This window comes from Sciurus vulgaris (genome assembly GCF_902686455.1).
Source record: "Sciurus vulgaris genome assembly, chromosome: 11".
Taxonomy (NCBI): domain Eukaryota; kingdom Metazoa; phylum Chordata; class Mammalia; order Rodentia; family Sciuridae; genus Sciurus; species Sciurus vulgaris.
In genome coordinates, this window is record NC_136472.1 from 102,224,758 (window position 1) to 102,246,332 (window position 21,575).

General features: G+C 35.8%; 1 protein-coding gene across 3 annotated transcripts in view; it reads left to right on the top strand.

Annotated features, from left to right (window-relative positions):
- The window catches only part of LOC306638355 (uncharacterized protein), a 196,256-nt gene that overhangs the window by 146,407 nt on the left and 28,274 nt on the right, over window positions 1-21,575 (top strand). Inside the window, exon 4 of one of the 3 annotated variants that reach the window (XM_079101676.1) lies at window positions 15,176-15,240. The exons of the other annotated variants lie outside the window; for them this stretch is intronic. Within the exon in view, the coding sequence (XP_078957802.1) occupies window positions 15,176-15,189 (14 nt within the window). The 3' untranslated portion in view covers window positions 15,190-15,240. The remainder of the gene's footprint in view (window positions 1-15,175; window positions 15,241-21,575) is intronic. 3 annotated transcript variants of the gene reach the window in all.

A 21,575-nucleotide genomic window follows, 5' to 3' on the forward strand; every position in this document is an offset into this window, starting at 1 on the left:
GGAAAATGAGGCATGATGAGATTAAACAACTCCCCCAAGAGCATTCAGTTAGGAAGTGGTAAGTCCAACACCTAAATAGTTGGTCTGACTATGTTCAGACTGTGTTCTTAACCACTTTGCCATACTGCCTCTGACCATTTGGCAGGAAGATGTCAACAAAGTCAGATCCCTGACCCATATGCGAGAAGATATGAGAAGTAAGAGACTATTGAATTTTCTGCAGACAGGGACCATGGGAGCTTGAGGTATTTCATTTGGTTGTTCAAGATAGAATGATCCTAGAAGAATGGGACATGGGGACAAGGGACATTGGGATCACCCAGGTCAGAAATCTTGATTTTGGATTTGGCATTTTATTCCCTTTCATGTTCAGTCATCCATCAAGCTGATCCATTCTTTACTGTGTCCTTCAACTCTATCTTCTAGTTCCATGAGTACAACTACAAAGTTAATACACTGCAATGACTTTCATAGCATTCCAAAATGGCCTACCTACCTCTTCTGAATCCTAAACACTTACCTCAGGAATCTGTCTCATTCCATACATATGATCCCACTCCTACCTTCTTTCTCATTACTAGACTTTAAAAAAACCTTTCAAATTTTCAATCATATTTTTCTTGCCTTTTAAAGGAGCGTGAATCTTTTTAGGCAATTCCTCTACCGATGTCTTTGTTTCTCATCTGTCATTACCATGTACCTTCAATTTAAGGTAAACTAAAACCTTTAAATTAGGTGTGTTTCTACTAAACCACATATGTATAACTCTTAATTTCCATATTTATTTTTGTTAACAAAGCTTGGTGTCTTTTACCCCCCCTTTAATTTTTTTCATATTAGATTTTTCAGCCTGCTAAAATGTATCATAACCTTGATTAAGTTATACAACAAATATACTACCCCGCTGAACTCTTGAGTTATTTGATGAGCATTCCACTCATATAGTGTGTTAGTCAGCTTTCCATCAAGAAAATACCTGACAAAATTACTTAAAGGAGAAAATATTTATCTTAGTCCATGATTTCAGAGATTCAGTCCATGGTCAGCAGGTTCCATTGCTCTGGGTATGAGGTGAGGTGAAACATTGTGGCAGAAGAGTGTGTCAGAGAAAAGATGCCCAGCTCATATGGCTGCTCATGGCATCCAGGAAGCAGAGGAAGAGAGAAAGGGAGATAGGAGGAAGGGCCAAATATAATCCCCAAGGGCACACCCCCAGTGACCTACCTCCTCCAGCCATACCCTACTTGTTTACAGTTGCTGGCCAGTAATCCATTCAAAGTATCAATCGACTGATTAGGATTCTCATAATCTAATTCTTTCACCTCCTGAATTAACTCAGGAGTCTTGGGGGACACTTCATATCCAAACCATAACAACATTCATTCAAGTTATCTAGCAATATCACCAAGAGTCTGGGGAGACAGACTAGGAACTGGAGATAACAATGTAGCACAATATAGCACAAAGGTGAGTCTGATCAGAAAAATGCTATGGGGCCACTTCTTTTCTTCTCTCTTTTCTCACAACTTGCCATTTCTACCATGAGCATTCTCTATCCCTCTTTCATCATTAATAGATGGAGATTATAATAGTACTGACTTCATAGGTATTGTGAAAATAAAATGAGATAATGCAGGGAAATAATGCATTCTAACTCTTATTATTATTACTGAATTTATCATTAGCAAAACAACTTGGACAGTCTGGTACACATGAAAATTCTGATTACAATCAGAGGAATTTATGCTAAACAGCTTATATGAGTTCAGTTTAGTTTTATTATCATATAATTTTTATATCTCCTACACGATCAACAAACCCATCACCTCCTTGGCTTGCTGAAGACATAAAGTCAAAGGATACTAATAAGAAAGCAGCTACTAGCTTCTCTTTCATCTGAATTAACACACTCTTTCCTTTAAGGAACCTAGCTAGTTTGGCAGATAATCTGGAGCATATTCCTCTGAGGTCAGTGTTGCTTTTATTTGCAGCATTACCTATTCCTTGGACTATTACTGTCAATATTACAATTTTGATTTTTGATTCAGCATGCCACAAAAACATGACTGCCATTTGAGTGACAAAACCTTCAGTTCTAAACTAAATTAGGTTACTTACTTTATTTAGCAGGGGTAGGATATTACTTTGTTACTAAGTAGTATATTACTTTGAATACTAATATGAACACCTAGTTGTTCAGTTGTTATTCAGATTATTAGGGGAAAAGACATACAAGAAAGGCTAACATGTTAGACATCTAGAGGAGTATATTTTAGAGTTCTGAATATTTCCATATTAATATACTCTATTAATATCATTATTTCAACTAATATTCAAGCTCCAGATTTATGAGGTACATAGTGATGGAGAATTAAAGTGGATAACTCTTTCTATCATTCAATATAGTAGCTAGAGAAAACACTGTCTTTTCCATCTTATATTGTCGTTTAATCTAACAATATTCAAACAAATTAATAATTTGAATAGCTAAATCATACACATGCACTGGAAATATATATACTATGAATAAAGGTATGTACCATTATTGTCTACATGTCAGAAATATATTGTTAATGTTAGTATACATGAATAAATACACATGTTCAAATCACCATGACACCCCTGCAAGATAATTTTGTTATGTCTGTGTAAATGAGACATTTGTGGGTTGTGGACTATAAGTAAATTTCCCAAAGTCATAGGTCAAAGATTTAAAATGTTTATCTGACTTCCAGACTTCATATTACTTATTAAAACATGATACTTCTACTAATTTCTTTTATAATCTCCCCAGTGTTTATTGGAATGTGGCTAAAGTCTTTCTTAAATTATATGTTCTGACTTTCACTAGTAGTAGGGAGAAATGGAAGAAGGATAAAAAAAGGAGGTGAGACAAAATGGCAGATTGAATGTTTTTATACCTGCTACAAAACTACTCAGTATAGTATTAAATGCACTTTATTGTTTTGCTTGGCCCTAGATGTAAGGTAAATTGCATAGTTGTCCATGACACATAAAACAGAAGGTTAATTCTTGATCAGGAAGCTTATAATTAGGGTTTCCTTAAAGGTAAATACTAACATAGAAATTGTAATCAAGAGACTAAGCATTCAATTTACCTACAAAATTAGGAAATAAATCTCTGTCTCATATATTAGACTAAGGTAATAAAAAGATCTCAGTTTACAGTCATAAAGTTTCTACAGAAGTATGAATTGGACTAAATGTTTTAGTCAGTTTGTCTGTTACTGTGACCAAAAGATCTGATAAGAACAATGTGGAGAAGGAAAAGTTTATTTTGGTTCATGGATTCTGAGGTTTGGTCCATAGACAGTCGTCTCCATAGGTATGAACCCAAGATGAGGCACAATATCATGGAGGAAGGGTGTGGCAGAGGAAAGTAGCTCAGGACATGACATCTGAGAAACAGAGAGAGAGATAGACAGAGACAAAAATAGAAACCTCAAAGTTAAGCCCCCAATGACCTACTTCCTCCAGCCATACACTGCCTGCCTGCAATGACCATCCAGTTAATCCATCAGTGGATTAATCCACTGATTAGGTCACATAGCTCTTGTAATCTAATCATTTCACACCTGAGCATTCTTTAAACATAACATATCCAAACCATGACAGTAGATTTCTTAGTAGCAATGGAAAAAGTCATCAGGAAAATAAGGACTATATTTGAATGGCTGAGAAAAAAAAAATAGTTTTTGATTTTGAATATTTGACCTGTTTTCTAAAAGGACACACAATTTCCAGTGGACGAAAGCATCATAATTTTAGTTCTTCATGTTTCCATAGATTAAGACCTATGACTTCCAAATCAAATGTACCATACACAGAAGAAAATAAACTACTGTGGATAAGAGTCAGCTGAAAAAGCAAACAATAAGTGTAGATTTCCAAACAATTTAGACCACAGAACTTTCAGATAAATAGAAAATAATTCTCTGTAAAATACCTGAAGAAATAAAATAATTACAAGTATGTAAAATGATAAAAAAAAAATACATGGCACCTGGCAGACTTGAAAAATGCAAAATAGAACTTTTGTCATAAAAGTACATCATAAAAGTACAATTGGGAACATAAAAGCTAAGGATGCAGCAGAACACTGAAAAATAAGAAGTAGCACAAAATATAACACAGAAAGATGAGTGAAAACTATGGAAGGAAAATTAAGATATGCGAATGATGGGAGTTCTAACATGTTCAACTCTACTCCCAGAAGGAGGGAATCAAGATGATAGGAGAGAGACAATAATTGAGAGATAGCATATGTTCAAACAACCTCCACATTGCCATGGCGAAATACAACAAAAGCTGGCCATTATCCCCCGGGGATGTTCCCAGTCACCTGTTCTTGATTCAGTGAATCAGTGAGTCAACTGCTTTGATTTTGAAACTCTCTCTGCCCTCTGGACCCTAAGTCTCCATGTTGCTTTGAAAATGGAATAAAGGGATGGAGACATACACAGGGACTTTTCACTGTCATTCAAAATTACCTGCAAACATAACGTGACTAGGAATAAATCAAAGAAAAGATTTACAGGACCTTTATTCATGAAACTTTAAAGCTTTACTGAATGACTTTTTAAAAGAAGAGTTAAATAAATGAGCTGTCAATCTATCTTAACAAACAGGGAAATTGGTTTCCTTATCCTTTTGAAAGCTTTTCCAAGCTATATTTCCCAGATCCATTTCATATATATTTTTAAGTTCATTTCCATTGAGTTATGAAAAGGAACTTCTTGATTTTTAAAAAATTCTTTCATTTTGTTTATTTTTGTACTTTTCATATATTGCATACTGAAAGCACATAAATAAGAAGGAAATGAATTATCTTTTTAAGCACCATATTTTGATCATCATTCTGTGTATCTTACACCTAGGGGAGTCAATAGAGGAAATCAGGTATGCCATAGAAACCAGATCTCTGCTTTCTTTGTAACCTTGATCTACCTGCACCCTTCTCTTTGGTCATTATGGAAAATTAATGATATACTTAGTAAAATTTTTAAAGTACATCCTTTTTTTCTCCAAAGAAATACTGAAAAATTCATCTTTTGCTGAACTGTTAGTCCATAGATTTCCTACATTGGCAATTGAAAAGCAATAGTGAACCAATTTAAGTAAATTAGAAAAGTAATTCTTTGTTGATAAAAAAAGGCATTTTCTTAAGAAACAGGGAGTCACAAGTTCCAGACCAGTTTCTTACAAGAGAACAATGGAAAAAAACTCTATTATGAGCACAATCAGCAGATATGATTTTCTCTGTCAAAAAAGGAAAAGATGTCTCAAAATTAGGTTGGTCAAACATATCAAAATGCAGAATGGTATATTTTCCAGAAGAAAACTCTTCTGTCAATGATCATGTACACTCAGTGCTTTGAAAACTGCAGCTCCCCAATGCTAATACCGTCTGGTGAAATCTTTATCTCTCCTCTAGGGGGATTAGCAAATTAATTAATTCAGAAGAGAAAATTTTCTTGATTCACAACAGGTAATCCTAATTGTGAAAAATTTTCAAATGCCCTATTTTACAGCACTGCTACTAGACAAAGGTAAACATGGACAAGGACAACATTGTTCTAAATTTCATGTGTATACATGAAAATATGCAGCTTGAGCGCATGGTGCTTTTGCCAGACTGATGGGATTGGGAAGTAGGTCAACAATGTCCAAGCTCCACAACTAAATGACAGCATCGCTGATGCACATGCCACATTCTTCTTTCATGTCCAGACGGTATTAGCGAGTGAACTCAGAGATGCCCGACACAGGTGTCGAAAGTGATTAGAGTATGTATGCATACAAAAGGAAAGTAATAATAGGAGTAGAAATAGTATGAGCAGTCTTGCCAGTTTTTAGTGTTACTGGCTCAGCCTTGGGTACTTTTGCTTAATTCAGCATAGAAGTCACTACGAGGTAAGCAATCAATACCATCTCCCCAGTTTATACCAAAAAGACTTAAAATTAACTTACTACAGTGATGCAGTCACATCAATGTTCATAGCAGCTCAATTCACAATAGCTAGATTGTGGAACCAACCTAGATGCCCTTCAACAGATGAATGGATAAAGAAACTGTGGTATATATACACAGTGGAATACTATTCAGCCATAAAGAGGAATAATATATGGCATTTGCAGATAAATGGATGGAATTGGAGAATATCATGTAAGTGAAATAAGCCAATTCCAAAAAACCAAAGGCCAAATGTTTTCCCTGATAAGTGGTGATGATACATAATGAGGGTGTGAGGGGGTAGGGGATAAGAGAAGAATGGAGGAACTTTAGATTACTTAGAGGGAATTGAGAGGGAGGAGGGGTGGGGGTGAAGGAGTTAAAATTTAAGTGCCCATAATTAAAGCACAGAATCTGTAGTCTAGCAAATGAACTTAGGAAAAGAAACAAAGAGGGACAGGCTTGAGGCCTGAACATACCTTAACAAGCCTAAAATAAGACTGCCAAAACATCAAAATCTAACTGGCCATGGAGGATAAACAATCTCCACAAGGCCGTGGACCATCTGGTGTCACCCACTTTCCCCCTTCTTCCCTTTTCTTTAAGGTTAACTTGACCGCCTGCTAACCAAAATAAACTGCCCTACCACATTGCTGGAATGTCAATTTGCACGTACTACTTGCTGATGTAATCAATGTAGTCATGTGCCCGCTTATGTTTGAATCAGCCAATTATGTGTACCCGCGCCAAACTCCCTAAATTTTCCTATATAAACCCCTGATTTCTGAGCCTCGTGGTCAACTCCTCTATCTCCTGCGTGAGATACGTGTTGGCCCGGAGCTCCGTTATTAAAGTGCCTCGTGCTTTTGCATCAAGCCGGTCTCTCGTGCTTCCTGGAGCGCGCCATCCTGAGACTCGAGTAAGGGTCTTCCTTTTGGGGGGTCCTACATTTGGGGGCTCGTCCGGGATGAGTGCGCGACCCCAGGAGCTCGAAGACCCCTTGGAGGTACGTTGGTGTGAGTCTTGATTGTTTGTGTGCGTCCCGCAGTATGTATGTGAGTTTTGGTTTCGGTTTGAAACAAGGGAGAGGACGTGGAATCCCTCTCCATGCAGCCGCCTCTGTGGTCCGTGAGGACCCTCTGGCCGCGGAAGGGGGGACGCCCCGGTCCCGCAAGCTGCAGCCCTGGAAGACGTTCCATGGGTGGAGGGCAGTCAGGAGGACCTGACTGTGGTTTTTCGGAACGAAGGAGACGGAGTGCTCCTTCTATCCAGGCGGGAGTGGACGCAGGGTCCTACCCCGTCAGAGGTCGCGTTCGGCTGCCTATTCAAGTCTAGGCGCGGACGAGTGTGCTTGGACGTGTTAGTGTCTGTTGTCTTTATATTGTTTTGGTGTTTGGTGTTTTTTGTCGGAGGATGGGCTCCCTTTGTCCTTCCTCAGGTCCCCTATTCTTAGGCTTAGGGATACTCATTGCAGGGTACTTTACAGTCCTTCTCCTTGTTCCTAAGAGATTTGTTTACTCCAGTCCCCCTAGGCAGAGAGCTCAGCAGCTCCATTCCCCAAAAGTGGTGGGAAATAATGTTTTGTGATTTTCTGCATTCAAACCTAACCTAATTTCTCAACCAGGAAAAAAAGGGTTAAAAAGTCCTGGGCAATCCCTCCCTCCCCCTTGCCTGGCCTTGCTGAAGTCTGTATTAGAATGTGAAGTGTAGCAGTTTCAGTGGGAGAGGCAGAACTAACCTGAGAGAAAAAAAAAAAAGAGGTGCATTTTAAACTCCTGGGCTAAGTGGTCAAACTAATGAAATGTTGATGTTAAACAATGTCTAATATCAGTTGTTTCTAGGACTTTTCTTCAACAGGAAAGAGACAGCAAATACTGTTCAGGACACTTGTCTGATATCTTGGTTTTTACAGAATAAGTGAATTAGAGTTAACATGTACGGGATTACTCTAATGTGTTTGTAAAGACATCTGATTAATTTACAAAGTTAAAATGCTAATTGTTAAATAACATTAAGTACTCTTAAGTCCTTAAATTCCATGGGGCATCATACTTAAACATTATTGGTGTTTTCATAGGTTGGTAAATTAAAAAGTGTTTAGAATTGCTTTGTGTCATTACTAAAAACAAGGTTATTAAGAGTTATGTCCTAACAGGTAAAACCCCAACCCGGAGGATAAGCGTTCCATCTGCTTCCTTATCACTCCCCCTGCTCCCCCTCCAGTTCTGCAAAGCTCCAAGGAGCTCTTAGGTTTGGAATTAGAGTTACCGTCTCCCCTCTTACTGTGTTTCAGTTAGAGTACTATGAAGAACAAAGTATTTTATCTTGCTAAAATGGAGTAATTTATCTAAATTCAGAAATTTCATGAGAGTTGTCTCAGAATGTGAACAAAAAGGTGTCGACAGAAAGTTCGTGTAAATGAAGAGAAAATAAAAGGTTCTGGGTATGGATATATATTTAGTAAAAGGGAAAAGGAAATGTTTTGGGGTAAGAAAGTGCTTGTGTGATGCAATACATGAGGGTCTAAGTAAGTGCTAAGAAAGTCTGTGTAAGTGAAGAGAAAGTTTGAGCAAGTGTGTGTGTAACTAATTTGGTTACAAGTATGTGAGACAATCAGTTAAAACTATTTCAGGTTTTTCCTAAGGTAAAATACTAATGTTCTGATATAAACAGAAGTCTAATCTATATGGTAAATTGACATGGTAAAATAACAAGGATTTATTTGAAACACTAAGTTACTCTTAACTTTGTGTCTATTAAGTTTTATTCTTTAAAACAATTAGTCTTAAAGATTGGGGTGTATATAATTGTGGTTGAACAACTGTTGTAGAGTGTTGTACTATGTTACAGAGTCTACATTTTTCTTTAAGAACTAAATTTGATAAGATAAAAGTGTCAAGGTAATTGTAAAATGGTCACTAGTTGCATATTAAATGTGTTCATATTTTCCAGGTATACAAGTTTTTAAAGCAGGGAATTTATCAAGCGCTGCTATTCTCCAGAATAAACTTGTCTGTAATGGTAATCTTAAACTTAAGGGGTACATTTTATTGGGGATTTATTTTTATCACTTAATATTCTATTATGGGACCTATTATCAATAAGATATAAATAAAATTGGTTACTTATTTCACTGAGATAAAAATTTAAATGTAAATGTATTTCTAAGAGGTAGTAACAGCCTGATTTGTTTAAAGGTTCATATAATAGAAGGTGAAAGCATTTTGCCACACAAAAGGAAAGTTAAAAGCTCTCTCAGCCTTTCTTTGATTCATGTTTTAGATATAATGTTAAATTGTGTTAATTATAAAGTTTATATAGACTCAGGAAACAGTATATGTAAACTATTTAATGATATTTAAGGAAGAAGCAAAGATCAACATCAGAATTAGAACACTTAAGATCTGTAAAGAGCCACGCCTTACCTGAGATAAGGCTGTGCCTTCCACCTTACTGCATGTTAGAGTGACTCCAAAATAAGTCAGACTTCAGCTTATTTAAAGTTATAGTCAAAAGATTGGTTTTTGTTGTAAAAGTAGTATGATCTCAAATTGGGGATATAATGTGGTTCTCAGTCAAATTCAAGATAGCTATTATACAAGCTGAATATGTTTTTACTCTTGCTAATTTCATTTTGTAAAATTGTTGCTTGTTACTGTTTTGCAGAAGTAGCTGCTTCAAGAACATACAACCTAGGTAACTTGTGATAATAAGCCATCACCTATAGAACAGATAGTGGTAACTTCCAGTACTAATACAGACTCCAGTTAGATAAAAGGGTAAATAACTGTAAAGCTATGGACATTAAAGTTAAAGCCCAGTACTCTTACTTTATGACTGGTGAGACTGGCTTGCTGGATGATTAAGATCAAACTTAGAAATTGGAATTAAATACAGAGGTCAAGAAAATTCCATGTTTGGGTCTTGCCCTCAACGTCAGCCTGAACCCAGGGAATAAGAGGACTTCTCTAAGGAGCGTTGCAACTCTGGGTCACACAACCTCCTGATCAAGGAGATTGTTGAAACTAGAGGATGAAAAATCACTCAGTGCATCTGCTGCAGAGGAAAGTCATGGAAAAAGGGAGACATCCCTGACGCTTTCAAGGAAAGCCATGTCATCAGGAGACCCTGCCTAATCAAAGTCACTGGTGGAGCTAAGGAGCCGCTCTTAAGTTCTCTATGAGTAACCCCTGTGGGAACTCAGCTGACTCTTTAACAAGACAGGAACCAGGTCAATTTGACCAGCTTGATCTTAGACACCCAGCAAAACAGTTAAAACCAAAAACAGCCATTCTTGGCCATTTAAAAGAAATAATAGTTAAATGTAACTTAAGATGTACACTTGTATTAGCCCACTAGAATAAAGACTGAAAGCTACAAATGAAAAAGAGATTCTTCAGCAAGTGTGCCTGATAACTATCAAAAGAAACTGCCAGAGTCAGAAGTTTTTAGTCAGTTTAAGGCCTGAAGACCTTCTTAAGCTACACAGGTAGTCTTAATCTATGTTTGCTAGTATGATTACCTAGCCCTAAGTAACAGAAGTATAGAGATCTCTACTAAACACAGGTTATATCAATAAAGGGATATTTTACAAAAATCAGATGACATTAAGTAGCTTAACTATATTTTCTGGGAACACCTATGACATTAAGAGTTAAATGTTGTGTTTAAATTCCTGGTAACCTGGACAATGTTAAAGTCCCCAAATGAAGGCCTTGTCCTCTCCAGCCTTTGTTAGGCCTAGTTATGGGAACAATTTCTCAGTTCTTCCACCTCCTGGTGAAAGATTGACTTCCGTCATTTTCATGATACTCAATGGCATGTTTCAGATGCTGCAACATTTACTTTGTACTAATCTCCTTTCAGTACTCATGTCTTTTTGTTCTTCTCTCATAGAAGCACCCACCCCCAGATGACTTTACAACATGCTCTTCCCCAACCAGACTTCTACCTTGGACCCCTCGATTGACCCGATTTTTAAAAAAGGAACTCCAAGCTGCTTGCCCCACGCCACCCACTTCCAGCTTGAAGAAGCCAGAGCGGTCATCGACCTTCTTCCCCAGCAGCATGGAGTTCCTAAGATTAGAGGGGGGAATAAAGCCAGAATTAAGAACAGGTAGTTAGTGTAGAAATAGGGGATCGGGTCAAATCGAGGAAATGAAGGCCATGAAATCGCCTAGTTACCTTCATCAGGGAAAGAGTAAGTGCTGTACAGGTATTAATGCTCAGGCAACAATATCAGTCCCTCCGCCAAGAAAATAACTTGGGAGAAAAGTATATAGAAACAGAAGTTCCATAAGATACTGATTTATAAAATTCTAAGATTAGAATTAGTTAAAAGAAGAAGAGGGGAATGAAGGAGTTAAAATTTAAGTGCCCATAATTAAAGCACAGAATCTGTAGTCTAGCAAATGAACTTAGGAAAAGAAACAAAGAGGGACAGGCTTGAGGCCTGAACATACCTTAACAAGCCTAAAATAAGACTGCCAAAACATCAAAATCTAACTGGCCATGGAGGATAAACAATCTCCACAAGGCCGTGGACCATCTGGTGTCACCCACTTTCCCCCTTCTTCCCTTTTCTTTAAGGTTAACTTGACCGCCTGCTAACCAAAATAAACTGCCCTACCACATTGCTGGAATGTCAATTTGCACGTACTACTTGCTGATGTAATCAATGTAGTCATGTGCCCGCTTATGTTTGAATCAGCCAATTATGTGTACCCGCGCCAAACTCCCTAAATTTTCCTATATAAACCCCTGATTTCTGAGCCTCGTGGTCAACTCCTCTATCTCCTGCGTGAGATACGTGTTGGCCCGGAGCTCCGTTATTAAAGTGCCTCGTGCTTTTGCATCAAGCCGGTCTCTCGTGCTTCCTGGAGCGCGCCATCCTGAGACTCGAGTAAGGGTCTTCCTTTTGGGGGGTCCTACAGGGGTATGAAAGATGGTAGAATGAGACAGATATCATTACCCTATGTGCAAATATGATTACACAAATGGTGTGAATCTACATCGTACCCAACCATAGAAACAAAAATTTGTACCCCATTTGTGTACAAGGAATCTAAATGCAGTCTGTAAAAATAAAAAAATAAATTAATTAATTAAAAAATACTATCTGAATGAAACTCTTTTGGGGATTGTGCTTGCCCACAAAGGAGAATTCACACAGGATAAAGTCCCTAGGCTATTCTCTAAGAACTAGTGGAGTAAAACTTAAACAGAGTAGAACAAATTTTAGCCTTGTACAGGTGTGTAGTCAAATGTAGCTCACAATCCCAGGATTTCTGCACATGTCTTGTCAGGGTTTTGGTCAGCACTGGGGTTTGATATGGCATGTACTCATGCATGTTGGGGAATTGGGGACCTCCCTGCTCTATCTCAATAATGCTGATAATATCATCTATTTAATGACATATTTCTGTAAGCCAGGTACTCTGTTAAATGCTTTCAATGTATTATCCCATTTCATGTTTTAAGTTCATTGTGAAGTGAGCATTACCATTCTCATTTATATAAAATAAAAATTGAAGCTCCACGGAGGCGCAGAGTGGTGGAATAACTTGCTCCAGGTGACATAGGTAGTCCTCGGCAGAGGATTCAAAAGCATCTGCCTGATTATGAAGCATGGACTCCCAACCATTTTGTATCCCTTACAAAATATGCACATGACAAATAAACAGAAAACTATGAAAAAACATAAAAGAAAAATATAAAGTATGTGCATTTTTTCATAGATAGGCAGGCTTAATATCAGTCTGGCTGTTTCAAATCCAAACAAATGGTATTACTGAAGTGAATATCATCTGTTAACTACCTATCTGTCTGTCTGTCTATGTATTTATCTCTCCATCAGCCTGACTATAGATCTAATTAACTATCCATTTTTCCCTGCCCTGAACCTCCTCTTTATAAAATCACTGTGTGGACATGTTAGGATGCTAGGACAATTCAAGGACCTCACTCTCCCAGGACAATGATTGGAACAGTGATGGGAGATGACCAACAGGGACAATCATACTTCTTTTGGTTAATCTGGACACAGAAGAGGGAAAAAAGTACCCTTATCCTTCTGATACACTAACTGATATGCAAATTTACTTTTGCCTTGAGCCATTTTTACTGCCTGAGGAGAAAGTTTCCTTAGGCACGAGACCAACAAAAAGACTAGAATTGGGCTAAAGAAATAGATCTCACCAAGCTTGGTGATGCATGCCTATAATCCCAGCTGCTCAGGAGACTGAAACAAGAGGATTGCAAATGTGAGACCAGCCTGAGAAACTTAGTAAGACCCTGTCTCAAAATCATTTTTTTAAAAGGGGCTGAGGATATTGCTCAGTGGCAAAGAACAGGTCTAGCATGTGTGAAGCCCTAGGTTCAATCCCTAGTACCAAAAACCAAAACAAAACGAAACAACAGAGAGGGAAAAGAAATAGAAATATGTAAATTTCAAAAGCCAACTGTATAAGAAACTCATGCCATTCCTTAAATATTCAAGTTGAGTAAGAATCTTCTTTCCCCCTTAAGGTGGTTTGAATTGAGTTTCTCTCTAAAGTAAAAAGCGCTGTCTCATTTCCATTTAAACCAGGTGCTTTTATAGTTCTTTTGAAGATGTCATGTTCTTTCCTATCTCTATTTTTTGTGTGCTCTCTCTGCTCTACTAGTCCCCAGTCTTCCTTCTGGCAAAGACCAGCAATGCAGAGTATCTGTGGACAAATAATTTTGGTGCCATTTAATGCAAGGTAATGCATCTGCAGAGCTAACAGTTGATATTCTCTCTGTATGCTTGAGAACACAGAAAAAGTACCATAACGTTAACTATTGTCCTAAATGTCATGCCACCAGGATATCAAGCATTAAAATATGCAGTACAAATGCAGTCTAGCAAATTTTGTCAGTTCTGTACATGTCTGAGCCTGTTCTAGCTATGGTTGTCATTTAAGTGTGGCTTAATTTTGTTTCTGACAGTATTTTCTAAACATCTATTCCAGAACTTGGAAGAGTTGTGCACTTCTGTGTGATATTCACCTGAAGAATCTGACTCTAATATACAATGCAATCTTTGATAATTAACTAAAGCCTCAGCTAAGTTAATGTCTTTATCAAGTAAATTTTAATATTTTAGTAGCAAATTTAGTATAGAATTTGGTTGCTGTACTAATACATGTATTTGTGAAATGATGTATAGATGAACATAGTAGTAATAAAAAGTATATCTCTCCTACAGATTTTCTATGATATTATAAAAGGTTTAATACTGGCTGTCATTGTGAATATAAGGAATTCCTTTATAGACAGAAATTAATCTGCAGAATTAAGCAGAATGCTATGAAAAACACTCAATATAACATAAGCAGAATGACTTGAGAATTGATTTTTAATTAAATACAAAATACTAAGAGACTATGGAGTAATCAAATAGAAGTGTGAAAATATTGTATATAATGCTTGAAGTTGAAAGTTTTTCTTGGATGAAACTGAAGCAAGTTAGGAAGGGAATACATTTTAATACATTTTGAAGGGGAACATTTTTTCTATAAGTTGGATAGAAAACACAAAAATTTTTTTTTTTTTAAGTTTTAAAGAAAAGCTGGCTTACTTTACTTAAAATGAGGAAAGTGTTTCTTGTCCATGGAAGGGATGCTTTCCTCATGAGAAAAGCCAAATAGGAATAATCACTGGTAAAACTGGGGAATCAAATTCTCAATTTTGGTTATTCATGGAAATGATTTACTTAGAGATTGTGACTAAAGCACTTCCAAATTGCTTGAACAAGTTGAAAGTAATTTCAATAGAACTGATTTTATGGGTTGTTTCTGAAGAATTGTTATGAAAACAATGAAGATAAGATGAAAGAATGAGAGAGGCACAAGGGCATGGAGAATTCAGGCAAGATATGGAAATTATTCTGGGAAAATCTTCAGCTCTTAATCTCACCAGGTTTCAGTTCACAGAACAGAAGCTTCATTCCTTACAGAGTAACTCAATGGATTTCTTTTGTACAAATAGAGGAAAACAAAGACACCAGAGACTTCCAATTCCAGGCTGAAAGAAGGGATATTATTTGATATGCAAATGAAGCAATTCCATACCTGGTGTTTAAGTGCCTAACTTTTAGTTTCCAGAGTTTAAGAATCAAAAAACAACTTTTCTAAGAAAACAAACCAATTTTTCTTTGTATTATCTGTTCATATTTTCTAGGACTTTGGCATTAGAGACAACTAAATAAATCAAGGAATGAAGCATAGATTAAGAAGCCTAGTCAGGTGTGTCTACTAACTAGCTTTCCACTGACATTTCCATTACCTGAAATGCATAAAGATTTTTTGAGCTTTTTGAAGATTAGGTGGTATATAATAGGAGTGCTATAGAAGGAAAATTGGAAATTTGAGGGGAGTAAATGTGAAATGTATGCTGTGGACTTGATCTATGAGCACATTTTAAAACAATAAATATCTTGTGATGGTTAGAAGCTTTATGTAGATTGTACCAGAAAGAAGGAAAGTAATCATTCAGAGCAGCCAAGGAGAAAGCAGATCATAAGTCAGAAGATGGAAATTTAAAATTAGAAATGTAAATTCCTCACAAAACAAGTGAGAGTAGAAATGGTCTTTTCAGTGACCCTGAAATTAGCCACATAAATATCCATCCAAAAAATTACATCAAACATGCACTGAACTGAATGAACATACACAACACTGACTTACATTAAGACCAAAGAAAACCCCCTTCAAAGTTTCTATAGACTTTGGAAAAATGCTTTTCCCCTACCTCTCTACTTCTATCAATACTTCTGTCCTCAAATAGAGTTGGGATAAATAAAATAAAATTTGGCTTAGGAAATTATTTTGCACAAGTTATCTGGGTGAAAACACACATTTAAAAGGAATAAATTGATAATATATTTAATAAGTGAAAAAATCAATATCAGTAAATGTATTAGACAGAATCTCCCAAAAAGTATCCTTTGGAACACACGGAGACTTAAAATACTGGTTAGTCTCTGCCTTGTTTCATCTATTGTTGTATGTCTGTTTTCTTAAGAACAAGAAAGAACTCACTTTCTAAAGAAACAGTTCAGCAAATGGTTTTGTAAAATGTGGAATTACTTCCTATGTTTCACAACATTTTTATTTTCATGTTTTTTTTTTTTTTCTGAAAAGAAAGTAGAGCTCTTCTAACAGATCAGACTTGAAAATGAAGCAATATGATCAATTATATTTAACATTGTGGTTAAAAAGGGACATGAAGCTTGGTGATGTCTGTTACTTTAGACTAACACAAAGCCAGACTGAAAAAATTAACAAGATCAGAAAACACTAATTAGCTGTAGCTAAAATGTTTTCTTTCCTGGGCAGTTCACTGTACCATATTTCATTTATATTTCTATAATTTTTCACTCTAGAATCCTTATATTCACTTTTTTATTTTGAAATTTATCAATCTAAAGTAAACTTGGAAAAAATAGTATAATGTATACCTGTCTGCCCTCACCTAGATTCATCACTGACATTTTGCCATATTTATTTGTATTCTCTTTCTGAATTAGATTTTTATGTTTTGTGCTGAAAATAAAGTTTACCTGTGGGAGCTTATTCACACTAAGTTCTGTGTATGCACACGTGTGCGCGCACACACACACATACACACACACACACATTAAACATTTGAAAGTAGGAATCTGACATCATGGCATTTCATACTTGAATATGTCAACAAACATATCCTAATGACATATTCTTAAGCAGAGGGAAAAATACCATTATTACACCCAAGGAAAAAAATTTTTGATAATATTATCTAATAAGAACTCTCAAACTTTCAACTATCTTCAAAGCGTTTGTTGAGTTTTTGTTGTTGTTGTTGTTGTTGTTGTTTAATTTTCATGCTTTTGAAAACATTTTAAGAGTTCAGACCAATTGTCCTAAAGAATGTTTCAGTTTGAGTTTGTCTAATTGCTTCCCCCATGATTAGGTCCAGGTTCAAAGTTGTTAGTAAAAATATTTCTTATGTAATGCTATGTCCTTTGACTGCTGATGCAGTAAGGGCCTAAAGGACATAAAATGTCCAGTCACCTCATGTTTAGTGATGCTAAAATTTATCATTTGGTCAGGAGGATGAATGCTAGATTTCTTCATTGTAGAGGTATGTGTTCCTTTTGTAAGTAGCAAGTCATCTATTGTGCAACATTTTCAAGTGGTGTTAACAATCTACTTCCTAATAACGTTTCAGTCAATGTCGTTTGCACGTATTTGCACTAATTTGGATTCATGAATTCTTTTAAAATTCAAGAATACTTTTTATTATTCTTTCAGATGCTTACAATATCCCACATCTGGCTTGTGAAGTTTATCCAGACAAGCTCCTTGTCATGTTGACACAACTCCATTGACCTTTGAACAGTCCCTTGATTTTTAACATGCTCATATTGTAGATTCTCTGACCCAGATCAGTCATTTTTTTCAAGAGGTCTTGACTTCTTTTAATAGGAAAAATTATATGAAAACCAAGATCCTGGCTCTACCTGTGCTTACGATTATGTTGTCAAAGTTTCAAGGCATTTCAGTGAGCAGAGCTAGAATGTACATATTAAAAAATTACAGATTCACTGTGGTTACTAGGACTTGAGAACAGTAGAAGAACTGATTAGAAAATGGAAGTGTAAGAGGATTTTGCGGTGAGTGAACTGCTCTGCATCCTGATTGTGGTGGTGATCATATAACTCTATGAATCTTTCAAAACACAGAGATCTATACACCTAGAAGAATATATTTTGGTCTACGTTAATTTTAAAAGAACTTATGAATTTGTACCCATGCATCAAATTCAAATCCAATTACAAACTCCTTCTGTTTCCTTCATTCTGTGGTTGCTTCTCTCTTCTCCCATGTGCAAACGATGGTTCTCAGCAATATGCCTGCATTTACTCAATGTGTCTACCTTACAAGAAATTTAAAACTGTCCCAGTTTCAAATGTAAGCATTAACAGCACTACCAGAAATGACAAATCTTGTAAGTCAAGTTCAAGATTTTTTTTTGCATTACATTTAAACCTCAGAATAAACACAATTGTGGGTAAAGTTTTTGCAATGTGTTCAAAAGTTACTTGTATGCATTGACTTCTCTATATGGATAACTAAACCACAACACAAAACCGTATGTGCTAAAAATGCAGTTAGGTTCATACATATTTAATATTAGGGTTTGTTTCTCTCATTGTGATTTTTGTGACATATAAAATATTTTCCTTGTTCAAATGTCAAAACTAAATAAAACAGAAATCTTTCCTCTATTATCCCAACCTAATCTCCTACATTCTATTTCAAGTTCATTTGCAAAAATAATCATATATTTTTATTTCCCCTTTCTTACATGAATGATAGCATACAATACTCTTTTGAACCATGCTTTTTTCATTAACAAAGTACCTTGGAAATCACTTCATAGCTCTTAGAAATATTCCTCATTCTTCTTCACTACCACAGAGCACCTTACTGATGAACGTACTACAAATATTGAACCAGTTTCCTGCTAACGAGCATTAGTCTGTTTCTCATACTTTACCATGATGTGTACTATCACAGTGAGTTATCTTGTGACAGGTTTCATGTTTGAGGAAGTTTACCTTAGAGCAAATTTCTTGCTGTGAGAATGCTGAGTTAAACTGAGAATGTGTAATGTAATTTTGTTACACACTACCAAGTTCTTCTCCACAGCAGATGTACCATTGTACCCTCCTACTGGCACTGGAAGTTCAGAGAAAGCTGTTTTCTCACCATTCTGCATCTTCAACAGGGAATTATCAATTTTAGCCAATCTGATATGTAAGCCAATAAGATTGTATCTTAGTATAGTTTTAATTTCTGTTTCTCTTCTGAGTCAAGCTAAGTTGATTTCTACATGTTTAATGTCTATTTTAATGTATTTTAGTGTTCATACTTTTGGTCTATTTTTATTTTTTTCATGGTACTGGGAATTGAACCCAGAGGTGCCTTACCTTTGTGCCACATCTCCAGTCCTTTTTACTTTTTAATGTTTTAAATTTTGAGACAGGGTGTACTTAAATTGCCCAGGCTGGCTTGGAATTTGTGATCTTCCTGCTGTAGCCTCCTGAGTAACTGGGTTTATAGGCATGCACCACCATGCCTGGCTCTATTTTCCAATAGAAATTGTAGTCCTTTTGATTTTAACATACTTTTAGAAATAAAGAGATTAGTCTTATTGGTAATATAATTTTCCACTATTCTCTCATATTTCATTATATTTTGACTTCATCATGTTTTATACAGTATTTCTACACTGTACTTTTTACAAATATTATCTTCATATTTTTTCTAGATTTTGACATCAAGTTGGAAAGGTTTTCTGCAAATCAACATCCAGGTTAAACACGATTCTTATATTTCTAGCACTTATAAGGTTTTATTTGTTGCATTTAGGTTTCTGACCCATTCACAGTTTATTCCTTCATATCTGAATTATAGAAACAATTTTGTTATTTTTAAATGACTATTCTCTTGTTTCAATCTTATTGAAAAGCGACTTGAGACATTCCCTTTGTGATATAATAAATTTCCAAATACATGTAGGTCAACTTAGGAGGCTTATATTCTGCTCCAATGGTCTATTTGTTCATGAACCACCATTTCAAAACACTATTTTACCTAACCAAACTTTGAAGTATATCTTAATCTCTAGTTAGATTAGGTATTTTTTCTTAAATATCATAGTTATCCTTTGTCGGGGTCTTAAGTCCCCTTGCTCTTCTCACCAGCGACAAGGGAAGGGGACACTCCCCAACAAGGTCAGACCGGGATAGGTAGGGCCCACTGACCACCCACACGCAGCCCTCTGGGCAGAGGACAATCAGACGCATCAGGAAGACCAGTCACAGCAGGAACTGGTTTATTGAGGAAGTCACACAGCTTTTATGTAGGGTGGGGGTTAGGCAGGAACCAATCAGCTTAAAGGTCAGCAAGGCATGGGGGGTTCACGAAGACGAGAGTCCCATAGCACCAAATGGCAAGCACGAACTGATCACATCCGTGGAACTGTTGTTAACCAATCTCTGACAGTGGTCCAAATCATCTCACCAACCCTTGAAACCACCTTTGAGGCCCTGATCCTGCTCACCCACCAGGAAGTAAGGAGTCAGCCTGGGTTAGTTAACATGTCATTAGTCCCAACAATCCTTTATATTCTTGTCTGTTTATTTTTATTTATAAACTTAAGAAGCAACTTGTCTAGCTCCAGAAAATAAGAAATAACTTGTTAATATTTTTTTTATGGGGATTACATTCAATTTAACTTAGGAAGAATCAACAACTTCATTATGTTTAGTCACTCATCTAAGTGCAAGAAGTATCTTTTCTTTGGTTCAAGACTCTTTTTAAGTCTTTAAGGAGTGTTTTAAAGTTTTTCTCCTGTGTTTCCACATTTTCAAGAATGTATTTTATCGTGTATTATTATTATTACTATTTTGCTATTTTAGATGGTGTTTTTCTTATTCACTAAATTTTCTAATGGGTAAATATTTGTATATATGAAAAGTACTGAGTTTTATATCCTCTTCTGGATGGAATTGTTTTCTGAGTGTGGTGAAGATATGGTTATACTTCTTAATTTATCCTTGTGTGTCTAATCTCTTTTCATTGGCTGCACCCCCAATGCATGTTTAAACCTTGTGAAGAGTCAAGGCACAGTGTTCATTTTGGTCTGGCTTCTCTGGTCATCATGACAGTAAAATGCCTCTAGTGTTTCAATATGATAATACATATTAAAGAGTCATCTTCAGTCAAGAATAAATGTTCAATTCTGTTCAAACTTTTAAACTATACATCATATAAACCACAACACAAAGCCATATCTTCCTTAACTATATTAAAATGGTGAATTTTGATTATTGATTTTTTTGATGTTTATTTTTCATGTAATAATTGAATTATATTTGTTGATATTTCCTTTTAGAAATTTTGTATTGTATTCATAAGCAAAATATAAAATAAAAATATAAAGTGGAATATCCACATACAGCAAAGTATAAAGTGAAAACTTTACAGCACTTATATTTTTCTTTGCTTTTAGGAAATTTTATTAATATTGATATTATCCCTTCTTTAAAGGTTTGACAGAAGTCTGCTATGGAAATTTTGAGTCTGTATTTGTTTTGAAGTTTTTTTAAATAATTTCTTCTATTTTTTATATGAAAACTATTTTTCTTTAAAATTACATTCATTTATCTGATTTCTTATGATAAACTCATCATTTCCTATATTAACTCAATAAAGCACAGACATTAAGAGTATGCACTGTGGTACCAGACTTAAAAGTTAAAAATTCCAGTTTTGACTATTACTTTATGACCTTGAGGAATTACTCCTTAAACTTCCATTTCTTCACCTGTGCATTACCCAACTCAAAAAGTTGTTGCAAGAAACAATTAGTCAATACACAGATAGCTAGCACGTAAGTGCTTAGTAAGTATTAGCTGTTATTATTATTCTCATTCTCTCACTGAGTCATACATTCATCAAGCCTGTCAAAACAACATTAAGAAGTTAAAAATGGAGATATTTGATGATTATGTTACAAATATGGATGA